The sequence below is a fragment of the Zosterops lateralis genome, assembly GCF_965231275.1.
Source record: "Zosterops lateralis genome assembly, chromosome: 1".
NCBI lineage: Eukaryota > Metazoa > Chordata > Aves > Passeriformes > Zosteropidae > Zosterops > Zosterops lateralis.
Genome location: NC_139762.1, coordinates 125,957,442 through 125,982,030, shown reverse-complemented (window position 1 = coordinate 125,982,030; position 24,589 = coordinate 125,957,442). Strand labels below are relative to the sequence as shown.

The 24,589-nt window shown below is 35.5% G+C and overlaps 1 protein-coding gene across 4 annotated transcripts in view; it reads right to left on the bottom strand.

Moving 5' to 3' along the window:
• The window catches only part of WWP1 (WW domain containing E3 ubiquitin protein ligase 1), a 59,035-nt gene that overhangs the window by 5,067 nt on the left and 29,379 nt on the right, over positions 1–24,589 (bottom strand). For 3 of the 4 annotated variants that reach the window (XM_083867504.1, XM_083867502.1, XM_083867503.1), the window contains exons 5-20: positions 22,139–22,276; positions 21,975–22,041; positions 19,807–19,988; positions 16,686–17,037; positions 14,547–14,642; positions 13,759–13,933; positions 10,458–10,512; positions 10,283–10,367; positions 10,055–10,183; positions 9,070–9,142; positions 8,906–8,977; positions 7,828–7,916; positions 4,947–5,106; positions 2,195–2,328; positions 1,958–2,098; positions 942–1,062 (exon numbers count right to left, since the gene is read on the bottom strand). In XM_083867504.1, the coding sequence (XP_083723630.1) occupies positions 942–1,062; positions 1,958–2,098; positions 2,195–2,328; positions 4,947–5,106; positions 7,828–7,916; positions 8,906–8,977; positions 9,070–9,142; positions 10,055–10,183; positions 10,283–10,367; positions 10,458–10,512; positions 13,759–13,933; positions 14,547–14,642; positions 16,686–17,037; positions 19,807–19,988; positions 21,975–22,041; positions 22,139–22,276 (2,069 nt within the window). The remainder of the gene's footprint in view (positions 1–941; positions 1,063–1,957; positions 2,099–2,194; positions 2,329–4,946; positions 5,107–7,827; positions 7,917–8,905; positions 8,978–9,069; positions 9,143–10,054; positions 10,184–10,282; positions 10,368–10,457; positions 10,513–13,758; positions 13,934–14,546; positions 14,643–16,685; positions 17,038–19,806; positions 19,989–21,974; positions 22,042–22,138; positions 22,277–24,589) is intronic. The other variant, XM_083867505.1, reaches the window with a different exon arrangement.

Here is a 24,589-nt window from a genome sequence, read left to right as displayed (position 1 = left end):
ACTAATAGCTTAATAATAGAAGATACTGCCTCTTCCACAAGAGGAATTTTTAAATTAAGGAGCATATTTCCATTAAATCTTCACCTCATATTCCAAAACCATGATGATTAAATTGCTGCGACTTACTACTAATAAAGATAAAACATACTGCAAAGGGTAAGTCTGAAAAGTATTCATTACAAGTGGCAATGAAAGCTTAAAGTTCTAAAGGCAAAGCCTTCTACAAAACTGAACACTGAATAAGACTGAGCAAAGTCTTTTCTTAGAAAAAAATCCTCCCTATTTAACTTAAGAAGGTTTCACAAAACTGCTCATTATACAGAGGGAACATTGGCAAGTCACACAGAAATAAATGAGTACAGCACTACAGAGCCTTTTGTCCCTACTCCAAATCACAACCCCAAGAGTGAACACGGGCCAGGCTGATTGTAAAGTAAATGTGGAGCATGCAAACAATCCCTGTTATCAGCCCTTGGGTTGCATACTGAAGATCTGCAAAGTTCTGTTTCATGCCTTGTTGGTTCCTCCAGTTTTCTGTCTTTAAATATAAGAACCCTAGAACCTGTCTTTGACCATGTATTTGATACTAAGCAATCACTATACACTACAACCAATTCTGTGTCATCTGTTACATGGTAATTTTACCCATCTACCACAGAGGGAAAACTCTGTGACTCATAGATCCATCAGTGATCTCAGATACTTTCACAGAAACTTTCAAAAATATATTTTAATGCTGAACACCACAAAACACTGATTCGAAACATTGATTCAATTTTCATCATGATTTAATCCCACTGCTCCTAATAAATTCTCCATGTTCCAGAAGCTATCACAGCATGCAGCATGCATAGACAAGAGATTCAAGCTGACCTATCCATTTAATCTCTCCATACATATTACCTTTGCAAAAGGTAAAAATGCTGAATAAAAAACCTCACCTCCAGTTCCTTTTCATCAAAATAATGTAGCCATTGTAGAGGCACTACTTCATTAAAACCATCAAGAAAAGCTTTGGTTTGTTCTCTAACTCCCCGAGAAAATCGCCACTCTGCCATTAGCCTGGGATAGAGCAAAACAAAACAGGAATTAAACATCAATTGGCATTCAACATGAAGAAGTTCAAACACATAGGATTGAGTATGTGATCCCATCAGGTAAGAATCCCACAAGCTTCTTTTCTTACACTGTTCAATTCCATTAACTATAAGGAACCTACTATACTGTATTATCAAAAATATTCAAATTTATATAATAGTAAAGTAGCAAGATGTAACTTAGATTACCACTGCAGTTAAAAAGAAGTATTATTATTAACCTTAATTTATCTATATACTATAGACACTATTTCTCTGAGAAACTGAAGACTGCTAATTTTAGTGGAAACTTTATGTGCAGCACTGGACATATACTATATCACAGAAAAGGGTCTGTGTACATCTGCTTTTGGGATCACTGAATAGACAGATCAGAAGCAGAGGTTCAGAAAAAGAAGGGCAGTGATATAATTAGGATTTAAGCAGAAAACAGTAGCAGAAAGAGTTTTAAAAAAAGTTGAAATCACATCATGTTACACACCATTCTGAATTTCAGTTTCCACATTTATAGCAAAGTTCTATAGAATTTTAGAATCTTCTGTCTAACAGATTTCTTCCCTCTACCTGGATCTGTTACCTGAAGTTATTGAAAATAGGCTTGCTCATTTCAGTTTCACCTGTTCTCCCTTTGTACATATCATCTTCTCTCCACATGGTCTCCTTTTGCACCAAGCAATTATATCAAGATCATAAAATGTACCAATAACCATTTCAGTAACAGTCACAAGAATTACATAGTAACATGGGAAAAAAATTAAAAAAGACCAACAAAACCAAACCAACAGAAAACACTGTGTCAAAAAAGACTAAAGCAACAGGAGAAACATGGAACACTTTTTTCAGTATCTACACCTTCCTACCCAATATATTCTTCTTTGTTTTCCTCAGTTACTAAAATATTTGAACCTCCGGATTTCAGTTCATGTGAGGTTACTTTTCCTAAGAGCTCCATATCCACACAGAAGTACATTTCCAAGTTACACTCCTCAATGTTATTATCCCTGGATGAAAAGAAAAAAAAATACTGCAATGAATTCTATATGAACAGAAAGATCTATAAAATATCAAAGAGACACACAAAAAAATAAACCACAAACCTTATCCAAATTAGGGAGTTATAAAATTCAGTATCAATAGATTCCAGGTCTTTAATAGTAAGCTTTTTGCTCAGCATTCGTTTGTAGAAAGGCAGAGAAAAACCAGTGTCAATAAATTTCCCATGAAACAGTGCCTGTTGAACAGAAATATATGTTTAGTTTTTACCGAACTACTGAATGTGTTTCTGGACTTGAAGTCTTTTTTTTTTTTTTCCTTTAAATAATAAAAAGCACCAAACAGCAATAGCAGCTTTGTAAAGCCATATTTATAAAGAACAAAACATTAAATTAAATGGGAAGCAGAAAAAATGGACAAAATTTTTCCAAGCGTAAGTTATTAATATTTATAAATTCTTTTATTAAATTAAACTTCTCATAAGAGGACTTCATCCTTTCTTGCCTTAATTATGTGAATAGGCATAATTGCCAAGTGTTATTTGGGTCCACCTAAGTATTACTGCCATTTTTTACTACATGCAGACATACATCCAGCAACATCATCCTTTAAAGAATGCTACTGCAGCTTGTAAGAAAGAGCTTTGGGAATCACGGGGTTTTCTATAAGTGAGTAACAGAACTGAGGAATTAAGTTCTCCACAAAACTGAAAATACCCTCAAACCCAAAACATGGTCACTTGTCTCACCACACATGCACACAGGGTGTAAGGTGATTTCTATTACTGAAGCACAGCATTACACACACACACGGAGTGTTAACCTCTACAGTGACTCAGTGCATCTCACAGCTCACAGAACACAACATAACCATGAAAACCCTTTCTTCTCCTCACCTTTATCAAGTACACTTTCTTCACTAGAACAGCTCTTTAAAAAAAAAAAATCCTAAACATAGGCCATGTATGGCATTCATTGCTTTTCTTTCCTCTCAACTGAAATTCTGTGAGCAGAAGAGCCAATTAACAGCCTGCTTCCTCTAGGCTCCATCTTTTTTCCTCATCGAATTTCCCCCTTTTAGGCTTAGTCTAGCATGCATTTTCTTCTGCTTAAGGAGACCTTAAAGAGGTTCTCTTAAAGGCCTTTATTTATTTATTTATTTGTTTACACATCTATTTGATTTAAATTAGTCTATTCTTCTCATGGGAGGGGTGACCTGATAGAAATGCCACATCAAGTGCAGCATCTCGACATATGATTTTCTGCTTTTGCAAAATTAAGCTCTTAAATCACCTTATTTGATGTGTATGATAATCTACAGCAAAATATAAAAGTTGCCTCAGCCAACTTCATTAAATAGGTTTTTATTATGAAATTAGATGTGTATTCTTTATGTTTAATCCTGCTTCAGTTGAAAACAACTGCAGCTACTTCAGTACTTCAAACTAAAAATCTCACTATTGTTTTATAACTGTGAGAAGAACAGAAACTGCAACTTCATTTCCCAGTTGGATTATTACCTGAGCTATCTTAAGCCACTAGAGGGTATCCCAGGAAGCACTGCAGAAAGTTCCATCCAGTATAAACCATGAATACACTCAAGCCTTGCAAGAGACCACATCAGGCAGCATTACACGGGTCTTTCTCTTGCCCCGCTTAGAGAATTTAAAATATAAACACATGAACACTTCAGGGAATAAAAGTTTGTCTTTTAATTGCATTAATTACTTTAATTAAGTTCTCTACTATGATCTGCACTGTTATGAAATCACTTTCCTGAAGTTACACACAAGATCAAAAATCACCAGCTGAAACAAACACTGGCTCTGGCACCTAACTGGCTTTATCACCCCTTCCTGCTAAGTGGCTCTGTAAGCTGCTGAGGACTCTAAAATAAAGAAAAAAGGTGGCAGCCTATTGAAAGTGTTAACCCAATGAGGTAAATTTTCATGACAGCACAAAAATTGTGAACTCAGTCATAAAATGCTTGAAATCAGAGATTGTCATAGCTGAATACATTTCTTAAGAAGCATTCATAAGAAAAGCAGAACTGAGAAACCATCCAAACCTAATTTAAGTCTAAAAGTATTTTTCACTTATGTTACACTCGGCTTCTATGTATTTTAATTCTGTACAAAAACCCTGAGCAACACAAGGCAATAGTCTCTTCAGTATGAAGATGCACTTGTATCTACTCTTTTTGGTTTCACTATTCACCGAGTTGAGGGATGTTGCTGAGGACTACCTGTAGACATGATGACTATGTGGAAAGATGACTGCATCACTACATGGAAAGAGAGAAATGTGACAGAATAGGAGTCACTACAGAAGACCAACTCAGTGATACTGAAGAAATGATACAACATGCCTGATCAGTTTGTAGTTCAGAGAAACTGGATGGCAGAGAATCAGCTCTCTGGCAGCTTCTGGTCTCCTCAGTATTTGACTTTTATATCTAAGCATATACATTTAAATTAAGGCCCAGTGTACTCTGCAAAACATTCTAACTCACTTTTTCAAATATACTAAGGTATACCAAGTCCAACTGAGGAGTCTTTTTCACAAAATATTAGTCACATTTTTCAGAGCATCAGTATTCAGACACTCAGACAACAGTCTGCATGAAGCACACACATCCAATTGATGAAAATAAAATATTATATCAAAAGTCATATTAACTTTGATCACTCTCCCAGGAAACATATGTGCGCAAGGGACTTAACTCTCAGGGAATAGGCCTTAATCTTCCATTCCTTTACTCTTCATTAATATAACCATTAATTACTGTACAAACAAATACTGTTCAGGAGTAAATGTGTAACTACAGCAAATATAAAACCTTAAAAATCTAACCTACCATGGCAATAAAGCGCCCAATGAAACAGAAATATGAAAGATGGTCAGGATTGATTGTTGATGCTGGATTTATCTGCAGGCAATAGTTGCTCTTGCCAGCATATTCAAATAGGCAGTACATAGGGTTCAGTACTTCATGGGAAAGCAAGAAAAACCATTCTCTAAGGAAAAAAAAACATGTATACACATAAAAACCATCAAATACAGATGTTTATCATCATTCCCCTTAGGTAACTAGCAAAATGGTCAAAATATATGCAACTTTGAAAAATAATATAAACAGTGTTGTATTATAATCACAGAATAATATATGGTATTTTATAGAATAAATATAGAAAGTTAATTATCAGACCCAATAATGTTAGAAAATCATGGTTTCCAGAATTTAGAAATTATAGTTAAGATTTTCATCTTGAACACACCCTCACAGCACAGGTTTTAGCTGCCTATCAGTAACATTTTTTTCTAACACAGACCTTGCCTCAACCAGTACACAGCATTTACCCTCCTCATGCCTATTTTACTGTCTACAGCTCACATCTTTATGCAAAAAAATCACAGATTATTCCATGCTTATTATAAACAACTTAGATAAAACAAAACAAATTGAAACCTCCGTACACCTTAATTGCTTTTCCAGTCTGACAGTCTAACACTCACTGAGTTACTGTAGTTTAAAGAATTACCATGCATTGGTTAAGCCTACACAACACGACAGTGTAAAAGTATCTTTTTGATACATATTTTTCACTACTTTAATTTTTTTTCAACTCAGCTGATCTGAAATAATACCAGAATCTGGTATTTCAGTCTTCAGATAGGTGACTTTCATAATATTTCTTGCTTTATAGTATTTGCATATAGTATTTGCAGAGACCTCAGAACAGTCATACACACTCAGGAGCTTATGTATCAGGCACTAAAGATTTGGTACTAAACAACCAGGCCTGGGGACAACCCATAAAAATAGCTGAAAGTCTGTCCTATAATAACTGTAGGGGCTGAATTCCCTTCTGAACTGCCTTTCAGCTGTCACAGTCAAGAGGCATCTCTTCTACCCGTTCCACCTATTTACTCAAGATCAAAGAATAGAAATGAGGTTTGCTGGCATGTTTCCCCTAACAGTGCCCATGAAATTTAAGTCATGGATCGTGATTCAGTATGATATGCTTCCAACCCAAAGGCCCAGCAGAGTAAACAGAGAAAGGCAGCCAGGATCCAATAACCCTAACAGGGTTCTGTGTATCTCCCAGTAACCAAGAGAATGTTGCACAGTATTCTAGGCAAGTTTCATACTGAGACAATTACATTAACTACATAAAAGCATCAAATTTAATAAGCATTTAAATTGGAACAAGTCAGATAACAAGGGAGGAATAAACCAAATCAGTCATTAACAAGAAGTTGCAGAAGCAATGAATATTTCACATCAACAGCTAAAACTTGCCACAGGACATAATGTCAGATTGGTCCTGCTACATACAAGGTAAAAATCTGACCGGAACACTGAGTTTAGTCTGCTGAGAGACAGCTGATCTATATTTGTATGAATGCAGAATTTCATTAGTCAGTACATGAACATTTATTTAGTGTCACTTAAGAATTCTCAGCTCAAGTTACAATGAGATCCTGGCTGGTTCTCAGTTTTACATACAAAGTCTTGAACAAGACTTAAGTAACTATGAAACTATGCTACTTCTGTAATATTTATTTATTTACTGATTTATTTATTCTCCTACTTTCTTTGATCAACACACTTCAGTTAAATTATTCTAACATCTTTTCTATGGAAAGATCTATGAACTGTTTCAGTTCCCATCCTAAACCTATGGCCCTCACAATAGAGACACCAACCAAATGTAACCCATGCAAAGCAAAAATTGAATTCCTCCCTCAAATCACTCCCCAAAAGTCTATGTGATACTGTAATCGGAAACAGAACACCACATATCCAAAGCTCAACCTTCAGAGGCAAGCTTCCTTACTTATAAATACTACACATTTTCACTGAATTCAATTTTAACACAGGAAGCTCCATAAAACCAGAACAAAGCCAAACCTGAACATCTTTATGATAAAAAACAAAACAAAACAAAACAAAACAAAACAAAACAAAACAAAAAAAAAAAAAAAAAAAAAAAAAAAAAACCAAAAAAAAACCAAAAAAAAACAAAAAAAAAAAAAACAACACCCAAAACAACCTAACAAGAACAATTTTATCATCTATGACCTCTACCAATTCCCTGGATATACAGTAGTACTGATTTTTTTTTTTTCAAAGCAATAAAAATTCATTTATGTAACCGGTAGCAGTAGTCAGTGGTTGTATTCTCAGTGGTCAAGAAATGAAACTTTGTCTATGGTTTTCCTGTTATCAGATTCTTACCATCTGAGTTCTACTTCAGATTCTAGAAAAACCCATAGTCCAGCTGTTTCACATTCCAGTGGAGGCAACATAATCTGTCTGTTGTTCCTTCATGCCTGCACTACTCTCATTTCGTTTATTTCCTTTCTGTTCTTATCAGCCCCAATCTGGTGCTCACTTGCCATTTTTCCAAATAAGCAGAACACCTTACTTTCCCACAGTCCTCACTTCTAGGAAAATTGAACTTTCTGATTGAAAGTTTCTGAAATAACTCAGTCCAGAGCAATTAATTTCATTCCAATTTAAACATCACTCTTTGTCAAGGAACTGAACAACTGAGACCATAGTTTTACCAATGTGAAGTTGTAACCTGTGAAAATGGCCAGTGCTGCCAGTTCCACCTCCTTAATACATTTAGGGGGACTAAAAAGGTATCATAGGGTCAAACTGCAAGAGAAATCAAGGCTAGAGTGCTATCAAAAAAAAAAAAAAAGCTATTTAAGAAAAATCATTTTACCTTGCCAAGCCACCATAATCCAATCCTTCTTCTCCTCTAAATATAACATATAATCTTCTCCTCAAATCATAGGGTTTTAACGCCATAATCTATCAAAAAAAATTAATAAGTACAAATTATGCATTGTCACTTCATCACTCAATCAGATTTAATTTATGTTGATACAGAAATTGTATATGTTCAAATGTTACACAAATTTGAAAAGCAAGTAGACCATCTCATGGAACAAGCAACCAATGAACTACGCACAAAAATACCAACTTGGACCTAAAGTCCTTAAGCAGCAGACTGCTAGCAAGTGGAAGGACTATCTGGAAAGTATTGCTGTATGGATACACTGTTCTTACATTCTTCCTAAGGCAGTCATTATTTAAGGAAAATACGCAAAAAGGCACTTCATCTGATATATGTTATTTTTGGTTTTAGGGAAATCACTTACAAGAAATAATTTAATTCAGACTATGTTCAATATACTTTCATTTATAATATACTTTTTACTTATAGAGAATCACGGCCAAAAGGTCTTCTGGTGACAGAAGCAAGAATTTTAACCATACATTGGCTGCAGACTCTAAGAGCTCAAAAACTGTAAGCTTCAATTACACAGATTTAATCCTTCAAGGACAAAGCAGGACACCAGTTCTAATTGGAGGAAAACAACATATTGTAAGGTATCTAAACACACACAGGAATCAGAAGAGCAAATCCAATGTGGCTGATGCCACAGGTGGTTAAGCTATGGAACTCTACTACACGAGGCTGTAGATGTAAAAAGTTCACAAGAGGAGCTCAGACAAGCTCAAAGAAGAGAAATCCCTGGAGGATTATTAAAATACTCAGAAACCACTTCAAGCTCAAGAAGCATTTCAATTGTAAACAGCTGGAAAATGAAAGATCATGTGGTAAAAGTATTATATACAGTATTTCTTTTCTGACAGTCTTCCCTAAGAAACCCCCACTAGCTAATACCAGGGGAAGATAACTGTCCCTGAAGGACCATTAGTCTGAACTAGCCCTATGGCCATTTTTGCTCTTCTGCTTTGTCTTGATAAACAAACAATAATTTTTGCAGGCTTACTTGCTGGAAGGAATCCTCAAACAAAGTCTGTCTGGATACATTGATTTTCACATGACTTGGCAGTGCATTGGACTGTAATCATAAGGCAATAGCATTAAAAGGCAGCACATACATATGTAAAAATTCACAGAGTTTCAATAAATAAATAATTACTAAATCATTACCTGACACAAGTAACGGAAATGAGCAAGTTTCCACCTAAAGCTACGCTCATAAGCAATCTGCGGCCCTTTATTTCTGTAAGGAAACATATTTGAGATACATTAAGCATGCAGACATCAAATAATACTTTCAATGTTAAACAAAAGCCTGAAGATTTCAAAAATACACAAAATTTGTGATTGTAAGATATTATCAAATGCAGCTGGTGGTTTGGACTGCCAGTCTTCCTTTCCACCATCCCTCACTCATGTTTTTTTTTTGGCAAGCCAGTTTACCAAATTTGATAGAAAGATAGAAGTTCAAGAGGATATCAAATCCCTATGAAATGTGTAAAAATGACAAGTCATATAAAGGAGAGACATCTAATTTATTATCGTCACTGAGAGAAAGACTGCTAAGTTAGGCTTTATAAACTCAGCTGCCTCTGGAACTATGAAGGACTTTCTAGTGCAACATTCTACAGGCTTTGTTGTCAGAAGTAAACCCTACTCCATACAAAAGACATTTAAGAAAGCCACTATAAGCTGGGTAAATGCTTCTAATCAAAATATTTAAAAGAAGGTTTGCATGTAAACATTTTCAGAAGCATTTAGAATTATTTTGTTTAGACAGTACTGTTGCTAGAGTGTGTATCATTATAAACAATACTCATAATGACCATTTGCTGTTACTTTAAAAATGCAACTATTAGTTACATTAGTTTATTATTCAAGTTAACTTCATTGCCCCTCTCTATGTATAAAATTATTAAATATTGGTATTTGAAAAGCATATAAAAACTACTGAACATTAGAGCAGTACAGCAAAATGTGTCATAAAGTTACAAATAAAATTTTAAAATATATTCAATTTATAATATAAAAAGTTGTTCATAATTTAGTGTGCAATTCCACCTTAAAGTGTAGGTCATTTTATAGTATGAGAAAGCTTCACTATTAAACTATAACAAGGTAAAACATTCAAAAATATATTTAATTTCTCACTTACACAGAAGATTTCCCAGTACGAGGATCATTGAAGGTGGTCGTTCTTGTATTATGATCAACAAAGTATCTGACACCTTCTCTGGTATATCTGATTTCCCAGCCCTCTGGAAGAGGGTCTTCATTTTGTAAACTGCAAAAGAAATTGCAGGCAGTGCTTTTTCCCCTCATATCATGATATAAAGAACTAAGCAAGTTCTTCTGAATCTGCATAGTCCTTATACACACCTACCCTTGAGTTCGAGGGTCTTCCCACTGTGTCGTCTTTGTGTTATGATTTACAAAATACACCCTATCATTTGAATCCACTCTCCTTTCTAAGGGGAAAAAGGAAAAAATCCATTATACAACTGCATTCCAAATTTCTGTAAGTGCCACTCCCTGAAATCCACAGTTAATTAACTTACCCCAACCTGGTGGTAAAGGCCCAAGTGGATCATTTTCTGCTGACAACATCGAAGCCTATTTAAAAAACAAGAGGACTTTCAATGAGGGAAATTTATTACTCATATTATTTTCTCACTGTGTTCTAAGATTACCACTAGTCCTGAAGACTATTCATTCTGCAAAAAAAAAAACCCATCATGCCATTTTTAACCTGATTTTGCAAAAAAACTTATATGATAATAAGATATGCTTTTTGCATACTTGCTTCCAACACAATCTACCCTCCCTTTCCCTTCCTACAGCAAACTCCAGCGCTTGCACAAAGAGGTGCAGTTCACACAAGTTTGGAGGAAGCATGTGTCAGCAGATAAGCACTAAGTTCTTGCTTAAGAACACATTTTACCATAATAAACATTTCCAAGCACAGTGATTATTGCCAACATAAGGGGTTTTGCTTCCTCAGTAAATGACAACTTCCCTGGATGTTTGGCTATTTCCAAACATTGTCATTTTTTTTTAAATGCAGCTGCATTCATACGCGAATGGGTAAAATTATACCAGCAGACAGTAAGGTTAAGAGGGAAAAAAAGAGATTACATTATTATGTAAACATGCTAAGCTCATATACTTGCAGAAGTAACCTTGCAGAAGTCCCCAGGTAGCTCCCAAAAATACAAAGCATGAGAAAAAATAAAAGGCACAAATCCCACAGACTATAGGATCCATGCTCTGATTTATAATTAAAAGCATCCACCCCTAAAATTTTGTGGACGCTAACTTTTAGTGTGTGTGGGTGCAGAATGGAATTTTGATATAAGGAAACCAAGGTTTTCCAAGGAGTGTCTTAGGAACTAATGCTGCTTTATATAGCATTTGCAATACAAAAATATCAAGTAAGAGTTTACAGGAGCAAATTCAGGCAAAACTAATCTATGATATTTTTCCTCTGAAGGAGAAATAGATCAAGGATCAGAAGGAAATGCATTAATTACACTCAAAATCGAGCTGTAGTTGTTGTGTAGTGGTTCCAGCCACCATCTACTACACGTGAACAGAGAATCATCATTATTTCAGCAGCAAATGCAGTTAGTCTATTCTGCTTTAGAAGACCACACAATCACAATAACCCTCTAACCAAAGACTTCTCTGTGGTGACTGTAAAACAATAGTGCACAAAAGCAAAAAGCTGTCTGCCAAAGAACTGAATGGTGGCACGGTTCAGATATTTCCGATCTTAATGGGCCTGAGGATTTGTGTGTGGCTGGTGGCCACACAGAGCTGTATATTTAATACTGAAAGCAGATTCACTTCCAAAATGACTATGATGAATTAATCCAGGTAAAAATTGAAGTAATTCAAATAACTGTATCCCATCCACTTTTCTTTCTTTACATAGTTTAGCTTTGAACACTCAAGGTGATTAAAACATTCTCTAGCTGAAAGTATTCATTTACTTTTTCCCAAAAAATAAAACACAAACTCACTCAAACTGCTACACAGGCAGAGTCCTGGTATGTCACCAGAGCACAAAAAGGTAGCTATAATTGAACCTTAACTATTCTAGAAGAAAAGTATACAGAAGCACACTCTAAGTTAAAAAAACCCTACTCTTTTCTTCAATATCATTTCAATTCCCCCCCTCAATAAACTGTGAGTTCTACCTGTGCAACAGATATAAGACTTAGAATTCTAAAGAGATGCAAAGAGTCAAGTTTTCTTTTCTCTTTCTTCAGATAAATTTCTCATTAACAAATCCTCATTTAATGATTCTAAGGTCAGATGAGATATTTTACGGAATGGGTCTGTTGTTTTCAGTAAGGATTATCCTTTAATGAAGGAAGTAACATAATTTAATTTAAAAAATATATTGTTCACCAAAGGATAAATTTAGGCAAAAAAAAATAATAAATCCTGGCATCAGAAAAGTGAGAGTTTTCTCAGATGTTTATGCAACTGATCAAAGCAGTACAATTACACAAAGCTGGTCAAGCAAGAGTTTTTGGCTCAATGAGCTTCAGCTGTGATACTTGGCTTTGCATTAGAAGTTACCAGTGTGTTTAAATACCTGAAGAAGATTGCAAAAAGGATGGAGCCAGGCTTTTCTCACTGGTTCACAGTAGCAAGACCAGGGGCAATGGCACACAGTCAAACACAGGGGGTTTCCTCTAAATGTCAGGAAACACTTTTTACTGGGAGCGTGATCAAGCACTGTTTGTCAGAGGGATCATGGAGTCTCTATCCTTGGAGATATTTACAAGACATCAGTCCTGGATGGCTGCCTCTAGGTGGCCTTTCCTGAGGAAGGACATTGGACCAAATAACCCCAAGAGGTCCCTTCCAGCCTTGACCATTCTATTTTTCTCTAATTGCATAAAACAAATTGAATTTGATGCACAGCTCTGGGAGTTCAGAAAATTAGTGGTGATGTATGTTTCTGCTATTGCTAGTGACAAGATATAATGTCTAATTCAATAATGAGAGGTTGAGAATTTTTAAATGTAATACTGCAGCATCCTTTACTTCAGAGGGGTATGTGAATAAAGTTCATCAAAGTCAAACTTAGGTCTGCACACGCAGTAAGTCCTATTCCAATGAAGCTGCTTTAGACATGTACTTCCATGGTTTCATCTTTAAAACACTCCAGTTTTGCCGCATACAACTTACAAAGTTTCTGGAATCAGATCATTTTTTTAAGAAGCCAAGCACAATTCTTAAAGTATACTGTTTAGAGTGACAGTGACACCCAGGCACCATCATTCTTAACTCTGAAGAAACAATTATCCTGTTTATCCAGTCACAGATGGGAAAATCTGACTCAAGAAATATTCCCCTTGAAGCTACTCATATTTTCTTTAGGCAGAAGTAAGCAACTATGCGAGAGAAATGGAAAACCATGTAAGAAATTCCAGAGCTGAACCAGATGCATAACCTTCAAAGTAAAAGTATTGCCACTTGTATTAGTGAAGGACTTCTAATCACCTAAACAATTCTGAAGGCTATTTAATGCTCAAAATGACCCCTAACAGCATTTACATTCTTTTTAAGAGACAATTTTAGTTGTACCTCTTGCGACTGCCATTAAAAGTCTTATGTAAAATGCAGTATACAAAGCTGCTGCTGGAGAACAAACTCAGAAGGGAGTACCTTCTGTCCTCAAGGATGATTTTTAACTTTTTTTCAAAACAATCATAATCTAAACTACTAATGCTAAATGTCTTTTAACACATATGGTTGAATAGCTACAAAATCCCTTTGTTTAAAGTTAAAGAACAAAAAGTACATCTATACCTCTGTGCTAATCTCAAGTTTTGTATACTTTACCGAATAGAGGTATCGTTGGTTGAATTGTTGCATAGCTCCCTGCAGTTGATTCCGTTGAGATTGCCACTGCTCAAAGTTCCTCACTGACTCCATTGTTGGTCGCTGCCACGTTGTCGTTCTGGTGTTGTGGTCCACATAGTAAACCCTCCCACGATCATCAACTCTTCTTTCCCAGCTTGCGAAAAACACAAATGTTAGCAGTTAATTCTTTCAGTAGTGTTACTAACTGATTTTCTCTTTATGCTAAATTCCTAGTACTTGAATGAACTACTGGAGTCACAGGCATGATTTCAATTTCTACAGAACACAAAAGCACCCTAACTTAATTGGTAGATAAACAACCACAAGGAGCATACACAGACTTCAGGCAATTGCCTGCTCAGCTTGCTGTCACCTCATTTTTCACTGTGTAAACACCTGTGACTGCAAGTAATGTTGGCAGACTTCACAGGGAACACTGCTGGGAAATCTGAGGTTTGGAACCAGTGCACTACACTTAGTGGTGCTACCTAAATGAAGGCAATCAAATACACATTATTTCATGCTTAAGTTTTAAAGGAAGAACAAAATACTTTAGTAGCTGTATTTGAACAAGTGATCAAAATTCGTGACGTATCCAGTATCAACATTCCTGTAACAACAGCTCCAATTAATATAATTAAATGAAAGCTAGAATTTCTTATAATATGATACAGAGTATAGTTTTGATGAGCTTCTCTTTGTTTCCAGCAACAAACAAACAAAAATCTAGTAAGTTTATCATATTTAATTCAAGAAGTCTACATTACCCAGGAGGTAAGGGCTGTGGTCTTTCCCATGTTGTGGTTCGTGTGTTGTGATCAACGTAATAGGTTCTACCATGAGGATCCTTTCTTTGCTCCCACCTTCAAGACAGAGAGACTTTTATGTAAGTGAAGGTGCAAATACTTCCTTGGGACTTCCCACTAAGACAAAAAAGTACCTTGGCATTGAATGAAAATACCACAGCCCAAAACCCATCCTTAAACACCAAAGAAAATTCACACCAGAACACAGATCAGTTAGTTCCTATTGAACTGATATCACTATAAAGACTTCTTTAAAGGACTTAGCACATAATAAGCATACATAAATACTCACAAGCATTTTCCTATTATATTTAAGCCGGGAACGAAGTCAATTAATTATCTGCTCAGTGCTTAGATGCTAAAATAACCTCATTCCAAAAGGGTTTAGAGAGATGCATTCTCTGCATTTCCAAGTTCATGTCTCTCAAAAAATTAGAGTGTTTACCTTTTGAAGCTCTGTTCCCTATATCCAACTAACAGCATCCTTCAGATTGAACCTGAAGTGCGTGCCATCAGCTGTTTTTCCTGTGTTTCTATTTCCTATACTGGTAAATTCTATATCTGATATCCCTGGGGATTGCTTCGTTTTGCAAAACAACCTTACAGTGAAGATGGAGCTAGGACCAAACATTATCAACAGCTGAAGTTTCATGATGCTGAGAACTACTATGATGCAATAAAAGTATGCATGCAATGCATAAATGGTGAGGAAACCAGGATAAACATTAGGTGAAAAGTCAAGGCGCTTGTCTGCCTTTGATATATATTTGTTTTTCTTACATAAACACTTAATTAGTTCCTAAAAATGTAGGCAGAACACCTGGCCTGCTTAGGATGGTGCATTTTCTCACTATTGCAGAGCATTGTATAAAACTACAAAATCTTTTATGGAATTCAAGAGGTCATATGTTAAGATTTCAAGAGGAGTAGAGAAGAGCAGCAGCATTTTACAGAGTTCCTAGGGTTATACATAAGGGAGAGTCAATTAGGCTGGGGTGATAGGGTGGAGGGGGGGAAGGAGGGGGTGTGGAGAACTACCAAATAAAAATCCTTCAGAAACATGATCAGGGAATGAGGAAGAAATGCAGTTGGCCATAGTGTGCACTATGCCTGGAACTCATGACCTCCTCCTCAGTGGGAAAGCATGTAATTAATTAAAAAGAATGTGTGAAAAGAATTCCCACCTATAAGGACAGAGCATCTGAAAATTAAAAACTGAGTAACTTTTCCATCATTTATATACAATACTTCTATCCTTTTAAATGTTTGTTTTCATGTTTATCTAACTGCAGAAACTCAAGTGAAGTGTCACTAATAACTTACTGAACCTTCTTCACAGGGAGCAGGTATAGGACAGGCTCTCTGAAAGATCAGCTACAATAACACAAGGTATATACACTCTGGGTTGAGAAACAGTTTCTGTGATCAGAAACTGCTAAAATAGTTAGTATTTACAATATGATGGAAATGTAAGTATTTCTAATTTGAACTGAAGGTATCTTTTCACCCTAACATGAAAGCATATATAAAAAATGTTAAGGTCTATCTATCTATCAATATATACTTGAGTGTGTATTGTACTTCCATTCAATCTCTAAGCACATTTTTGATTTTGTATTTAAGACTACTAAAGCAATTTCTAACAATCTAGTGTTTAAAACACTCAAGCTCTTCTTAGCACATCACATCAAATATTATTTTTAACTATAACATTACTGAACTCATTCTTACAAAGCAAGCACCTACAAGCCTTTATAGACTAGTCATTTTCACTTCTTTATGCTTTGGTCTCCTCTACTAAGAAACAAAGAATAATGAAATACAGCCCAAATAAGTTTGAAAATATCAAATGAAAAGTCCTCACATCCATAACGCCCGAGAGTTTGTCTGTTAAGATCACAACACCATCTCAGCAGATCAGTTATAAGTTGTTACTTTCTGGGAGAAGAGTAACAGCAGTATAACCCCATTTTAGACCAAATAACCCTGTCACAGCCAGCTGACCTGCATTTGACCATCTCTGTATAGAATAAGTTTTTGTTTCTTCATATGCACATTCAGATGACACAAAATGACAGCATTAGAAGCAAAACAACATACCCTGGTGGCAAAGGTTCTGTACTGGCAGTACCAGGCTGCTGTCTTACAGGTTCTGCAGATGCACTTGGCGTGGAGGAGGATTCCCTTGGCTTTGCTGCATCTGCTGCTATGCTGTTTCGAGCATTAGGCTGAGCACAGTCTGTTGCAGCTGCAGGTTCTAGTCCAGCAGACACAACAGGTAATGCAGAAGTGTGGCTTTCAGAACAACTAGTTGCTTCTGTTGCTGACTGAGGTTCTGCTGTATCATTAGTGCAATCTGCTGAAGACACAGGAGCTTCAACTGAACCCGTTGGAGCTTCAGAGACAGAGGAATTACCAGCTTCAGGTGCAGAGGCAGATGATTCACCATTAACTGAAAAATGGGAAATAACATTTGTGTATCAGAATCTGATGATATTTTTTTGTCAAATAACCAACCTCCAGAGTAAATGACTTGAATATATTTAAGTTGCACCTGTATCCCATAGGCGGCACTGTTGTCTAAGATGACAAAAAATCACAACACACTTGGCCTTCAGTTAAAACTTAGAGTTTGCAAGCCATTCTCTATACTTCCTTGATAAAGTTATTTCTTAGTTTCTGCATGTCTTGGTCAACTCAATGTTACACCTTACTCGAGATTAGCAAGAGGCACCCATCTGCTTTCCACAAAACTGTATAGCCTTTTTCAAAATTCTGAATTTACACTGAAGTTCAAAAAAGAATCTTGATCAGTATGACATGAAAACAAATATTAAAAAATTATTTTATGAGATTTGGAAAACTAAGAGGCATTTCCTGCCCATAATTGCTTTCCTTTTTCAGAGCTGAGTTACAGAACCCTACAATTAACCCCACACCTATGTGTAACTGGGAAAAAAAATCCCCCTCCAGAAGAGGGATTAAAATATAAAAACCATTATTGGCTAACACAACTTACACAGTTCAATGCCTGAAGAAAATTACTTTAGAATCACAGAGCAAATCAATTCTATCATTTAAAGAACAATAAAAATGCAATCAAACCAAAGCAAACACAATCTTGTAAAAGGTTTAAAGCAGGCATGGATTTAGCAGGCGAAGAGTGCTGAGAAGGCTTTATTAGTCCCAAGCCCACTTGGCCAACAATACACCATTCATCTGTAGAGCTTAACAGAACAGTATTGCAGCACATCAAGACCTTATCTAACTTAGCCAAGTGACATCAGGTACAGAGTCTGTAGGACATCCATTAAAAGTCAAGGCCCTATAAAAATCAGAGCAACATCATTCAGCATTTTCATTTTCTGCACCACTATAATTAACATCATAGAGTGACAATTCTATTTTTACTTAGTAGTTTGTACCTGTTTTAGAGTTGCAACAATCTTCTACAGGACTAAGGATATGCAATACATGCTTCAAGCAATTTTATTACCTTACAGTCTATTATCACCTTACCACGCTAAGGACTGCAACTAATATAATTCTACACTCTTAACCTTATTGATTCACATTTGCAACATTTAATCCTACACTAGTGCCTATAAAATGTTGTTTCATTATGTTAAAGAGTCCAACTGCTTAATTCTGGCATTAGAATTTAAATTGGCAAGTCAGTTTCTTTAAGGGATTATCACTGTACCATATGAACTTTCTTGATATGCATAATGATAAGAATGATTTTACAGGCAATAGATTTTTAAGTTCTATGAAGGCAGTAAGTTTTGAACAAAACTTTTCCAGGGTTAACACATCACTGCTTCCAAATGGCACAAATGAAATTATCTACATTAAGACATATCAAGATTTTATATTGATTCAGCATGACATGAAAACTATGAACAATTTGATCAAGTTTCCTCAAATTTCTGCTTAGACTAGTAACAACTTAACTCACACAAGAAAAAAGCCAACTGAAATTTCAACTTCCATTAAAAAATTCAACTTATCCACACAAAAAAGTGAATAGGATTGCATAATAAAGTTAGAAGCAAAATAATGAACAAATCACCTGCTCTATTAGTAAGTTCCTCTCCAAAAAAATGTATAAAACATTACATCAGATGATTACTTCACCAATTATCCCTAAAACAGCAACTCTGGCAGTATCACATGAAATTACAACCCTGCTACAGCACAATATTGGGAAAAAAAGTGTCATCAAAAATGCCAGAGATCTGTTTTATGCCTTGCCTTAGAAACATCTTCACCCACTGGCAGAGTAGTTGATTACTCTTGTATCAATGCCTCAGTCCAAGTTCAGTGATGATTTCATCAATATTACCATTTGAACAAATCAATTATTTTTCAATTCAATCTATCCTAATAACAGATTTCTAATGGCTCTTTCTGCTGTTAAAGAAAAAGGAAGCAATGCCTTAATAATAGATATGCCCTCTAGCCTTGAGCTGAAAAGAGAGGGGAATCAAATCAAAGTTCTCCAAGTAGAGAAAAGCTTCAGAGAAGACGTAATTTAATTATTACTTTTTAAAGTTCATAACTGTTTCTGTTATCTTCCAACCACGCCAACACTTTCCACTCTATTACAGAGGGTTTGACAACCTCTGTTCTACCATTTAGTAACAACTTGGCTTTTTCTATTTACGGTTGTCTTTTCTCTCTGCTATCACTGTCAGCTCTCTCAAACAGCTGAGAAAAGACAAAGGGCTCAGAAGGCACAGTCATTATTACATGCCAGAGGAACAAAAACCAAAAAAGACTTTTTTTTTCACTAGTTTCACCGAACCAAAAGTGAACTGTAGTCAAAATCAATGTTTTTGTGTTTAAGAGGAAAAGGAAATTCAGTATTTGCCACTACCTGTTTTTAAATGGAATTTTTGAAAAAAATTGAAGGCATGGAAAGTCTGTAACACAACTCAGAGTACAGCAGTCTGGGACAGAAAAATTGAAGATTTTGGATACTTCAATCTTTCTTTGTCAGAGAAAACAACATGATAAAGGGTGGAATTCAGTATATTTAAGAATGGATCTACTGCAAAAAGAATTTACAAAAGTGGACACACAAGGTTATAAATTCAAGCCACATCCTTTCACTATTTTTGAATTCCAACAAAATTTTATAGAAAAAGTAGCTCAACTTGAGATACAACTAGATAAAAAAGGCTGATGGAACACGTTCCCATAATTCTCCCATTCTTACCAGTGCTGTTGAGAGGCTGAGCTTCGAGTGGTTTTGGTTCTGGTGTATTTTTGGGTCTGGCTGCAACATGATTAGGAGATGGTGTGCTGTCTCCATTAACAGCTTCTACACAGAATGTATCCTGTGTTACAGAGTTGGGAGGTACTTGATTGTCTATCCCATTAGAAATGTCACAAGCAGATCTTGGTAAAAATAAAAGATGATTTTAGGTTACTACAAGCAACATGTTGAACAGTTACGTAACTAAACTAAATGCTACACTAAACCACACTAGAGAAATAAATAAAAAATGGTGGTAAATTTACAACTGTTTATAGCATGGTGTTTCCAGCCTAGATAATTGTTTTGGTCTCACACTTTACTGTTAAGAAAAAGGCAAAAATTGGTTTTGAGGATTTCAGATACTTAAAACAGGTAAGAGTTTCCATTTTCACTTTCTTTTACTTTTGATGACCTATTAGAATTGAACTGAACAGACTGTAGCACCTGCTGCATCTTCCAAAACAGCCTTAGGGACCCTTCCAAAGTGCAGCTATGAGCAGGAAAGCTTTTTCTCTCATTAAGCAAGAGGAAGAACTGGTATATCATATCACTAAAAATACTGGTAACGTAAGAGCAATAAAATTCTCGCTCAGTAAAAGGAAAATAAGATGAGCTTCCCTATGCATTGGAAGGATGGGACAAATACACAAAGGCAGCTCTGTGTTTACAAGGCCACATGGAAATAAATGCACTTTAAGGGCTTGTGAATGGAAAGTTTTATTCAGTTACAGTAGTAGACTGTTTTTTTACTTAAATCTCTTTCAGAATGCTTAAAGCCTTCCACCAGAGACATATACTTTGAAAACTACACTCAATGTCAATTCCTTATCATCTCAAGTAGAGGTTAAATACTGAAATTATACAGGTGGCAAAAAATGTAACAACAGTTAGAAGTCCAACTTTTTGGAGTAAGAATGAAGAAGCAGCACTTCCATGCTACCTTACCCAACTCTAAAGAAGTATAAACAGAGAATTGAAGTATTATCCCTTTTCAGCTCTGGACTACAAACTCAATTTACCTCCAAAAAACATGTAGAGGAGCTACCTTAACATTTTTCTCCATCTCTTAGTTTTAAAACTGTAAATCAAAATTGCTGGATAGCTGTGTGGAAAACTGCAGTAAATTAAAATATCAACACCAAGAGCAGGATCCCAGTAAGAGATATTATCTCCAGCAACAATAACTGAATGAAAACAAATGATCGTTACTACTGCTTCAAAATGATATGCAGATGTGTTTCAAATATTTTTTAGCAGTCCCGAACATTTCTAATGAAAACAAACAGAAGCAACTTCTTATTCTCACTCCCTCATCTTGAGCGCCCATCAGGGAAGAGAGACAAATATCCCTAAATTCAAAAAAATAATTAAGTCAAGTATACAAGGACAAATGTGTCCTTGTCACTCAAATGCATAGCAGCTGGATGCTTTTTCACCCTAGTTAGTGTCAATAACTTAAACAGAAATGGGTTCACACAAGGTAACTGAGCAGACCAGTAACATTAAATTGATCTGAATTGACCTTTTTGTCTTACTAGAGATGAGGGGGCAAAAAAATCTACTCCTACTTCTCTACAGCCAGTCCTTGAGTGGGTTATAGTGGCAGAGAGGCCAAGAATGAAGCTCTTAATTTTTTCAAATGTCTTTTTCTTGCCACTTCAGGAGGAAACAGGCCTTGGCCTCAGTGTTACAAATACTGCTTGTGAAACTCAATACAAGTCTCTTAAGTTCCTGATCATGACCTTAAAAGGGCTGAGGAGGAAGTAATTCAGGCTTTTTTGTCCTTTTCCTTCCATTCAGGTGCTACATTGCAAAAAGCTGGTGGACATTAACAGAAATGGTTCTTAAGCAGCAAAAGAAAATAAATTGAGTAAGTACAAGCCACTGCTCCCCTAATTTCTGCTGCAGCATTTTATAGATTTCCAGTCAGCTGAACTAAATTATGCCATAATCAAACAAATAATGTTTCTAAAACCTGTCGCAACATAATTGAGACCTCAGCAGCTGAAATCTCTCTTCAAAACCATTAAAAAAAAAATAAAATAAAATTAAAAAAACACCAAACATTTCAACCGATAAATTTGCTAATACTTCATATTGCATAAAACATAAAAATAAATTCCAACCTGGATGAACTTCTTGCTGAAGCATCTGTGCTTTCATGTACAGCCTCGCCATTTTGCTGAACTTCTACTGAACAGTAAGAAACAAATTCAACAGAAATATTCTATTATATCTGTTTGAAATCTTAATCCAAATATTATCATCTGACTTAATTATTTTAACTTACTGGTTGCTGGTGAACTGAGATTTGTAAGAGATTCTTGTTCAACAACCAAACCATCTAGCACAACTGTCAGTTCACCTGTTTGCACCATGCCACTCTTGTTTTCCAAAGAGAGTTTCAATTGTTCTTTCACCTTCTCCACTAAAAATGGAGTTGGGGAGTTGGGGTGGGTAGAGGATGAGAAGGAAAGAAGGGGTAAAGGAAAAATTAAATTCTAAATAATATTAAGAGATCTTCAACACACAAATGTGATACAAACATTTAGTTCTATAAAACTGAACATCAGAGATATTAAAATCAAAGCAAAAATCACTATGGAGCTTTATACACCTGCTGTGTGCAAATGCACATTTTATTTTAAAAAACAACTGTCTATTTATATGGTCTATTCTATAGGTATGCCAAAGAATCCATGTGGATTCAGTACTTTGTTGTTAATGATTTCCCAGGTCTGCCATTTTCATTAAGCTCTTTGGAAATTATGCACTACTTACATAACATGCGATGGCTTTAAAGTCAAACAATTTCTGAACCACACATACAATTATTAAAAGTCATTGGGAACCTCATTCTAAAAGACCACTTAAAAAAATACCTTTTTGAAGAAGAAGCAAATGCAAAGACTGAATAGACTCCTCCCTCAATATTAAAACTTTTTTTAGTAAATTCTTTACTACATTTTCATAGATTGCAACTCCAAGTATTAAACTGTAAGAGAGGATGCCTCAGGTAACCAAAAGTTAAATCAGAAGCTATTTTCACTGAAATAAAATTTGAGATAACTGATGGTGCAGTAGAATAATTCAATCTGACTGACAAGCAATACACAAATTTGTAGAGAGACATACATAATCCAGAGGTAAAACATGCTGGGGATGCTACGTAATTCTCTCCAAATCAACTATTATGAATCCAACAGTTAAAGCTACGTGTCTGAAATCCAAACACAGTCAGCTAGGAATTCACGTTAATCAAGTTACAATGGTTAAGACCTTTTAGTATTTGTGCTCTCAGATTAAAAGATTAGTTTTTAAAGACATGCCATCATATTTTCCTCCATATGACAGCATTCCAAGTTAAATTTAAACTGGGTTCTTCTATGCATTAACCTAGCATTTCCATTTCTTTTTCATTCTTAGCATGCATCGTAAGTGAACAATAATAATGAAAACAGGGGAGGCTGCCATAACCTACTGCCAGATACCCCCAAATTATGACTTAAAAGAGCAGGTTTGACAGTGTAGCTGGGCAGCAGTCACCAGCAGACACACACTGCTGTGCTACAATGGATTTTAAAGGACTTTAAATCTTTGCAGCAAGCACAAAGCTCCTAAATCTACAGGATCTACTAACCTACCACTGAATTGTTTAATTAACACATTTTTAATTTTTGCAAAGGATAGTTGGTTTAACCTCTGCTATTTTAACAGGTTATCTTCCTAAACCAGATTAACTGTTGGCTGAGGTTCAATTGCTGGCAAGAAAACTTTGAGATGTGTGGGCAGCAATTTAATACTCGTGGCGTTCAGCAGAAAAAGTAACCAAATTAATGCTAAATATCTGCATTTAGAGGACTTCCCATTCCATATTCATCAGCAAAGAGCCTTTCAAGTGCTGCATTTCAGAATAGGTATTAATAACTAAATGAATGAAGGATACCAATCAGATTATTCTACCAATGAGTTCTTAGATAATCCAGTACATGTCTAACTACTGACTTGCCCAAGAAAGATACATTGCACATAAATTACTTTTGGTAAATTGGTTGACTGAGAAAACTCAGTCAACCATTCACTGAAAAAATTTGTCAAGTTGTTAGATCCTACCTCCTACCTCCCCTGGATGTGCAGTAATAAAATGTTAACTATTTTGTTAGAAATTGTTAAAATATTAATTACCTTTTTTGTGGCTAACATTATTGCAACCCAGTTTCTTCTGATACAGTTTTCTTACGTAAAAAGAAAATTTTATGCTTAACTATGAAATTTACTGCTAAATCATTATAATACTGTTGAAGAAGCCTCACCTGACTTTGGATTCTGCTTCAATTTTCTATAAGAATCAGAAAAACTGATTTTTTTTTTTTTTGGCTCTCCTTTCCCCCCATCCTTCTAAACAGTCACTTCAGGTTTTTATATATAACTTGTGAGAAAGGTTAAGATTGGTTTAACTGAAATTCTACTGCTACTCTAGAGTGGAATTTAAAGTGTGGATTCACCACCTTGTTTTACTAAAGAAAAAAAAATTGAAAAGCAAATTAGATAGATTCTATTAAAAATGTTTAATATTAGAAATAACGCAGAACAATCAATCTCTAATGTACTAAAAGGAAGATTGCAATTGTTTCAATAATCAATGTTTTCTATTGCTCTCTGGGCAGTTATAAATGATGAGGGAAAAATATCCAGCCTTTCCATTAGTGACTCCAGCGAAAGAAAACATGAAATTACATGG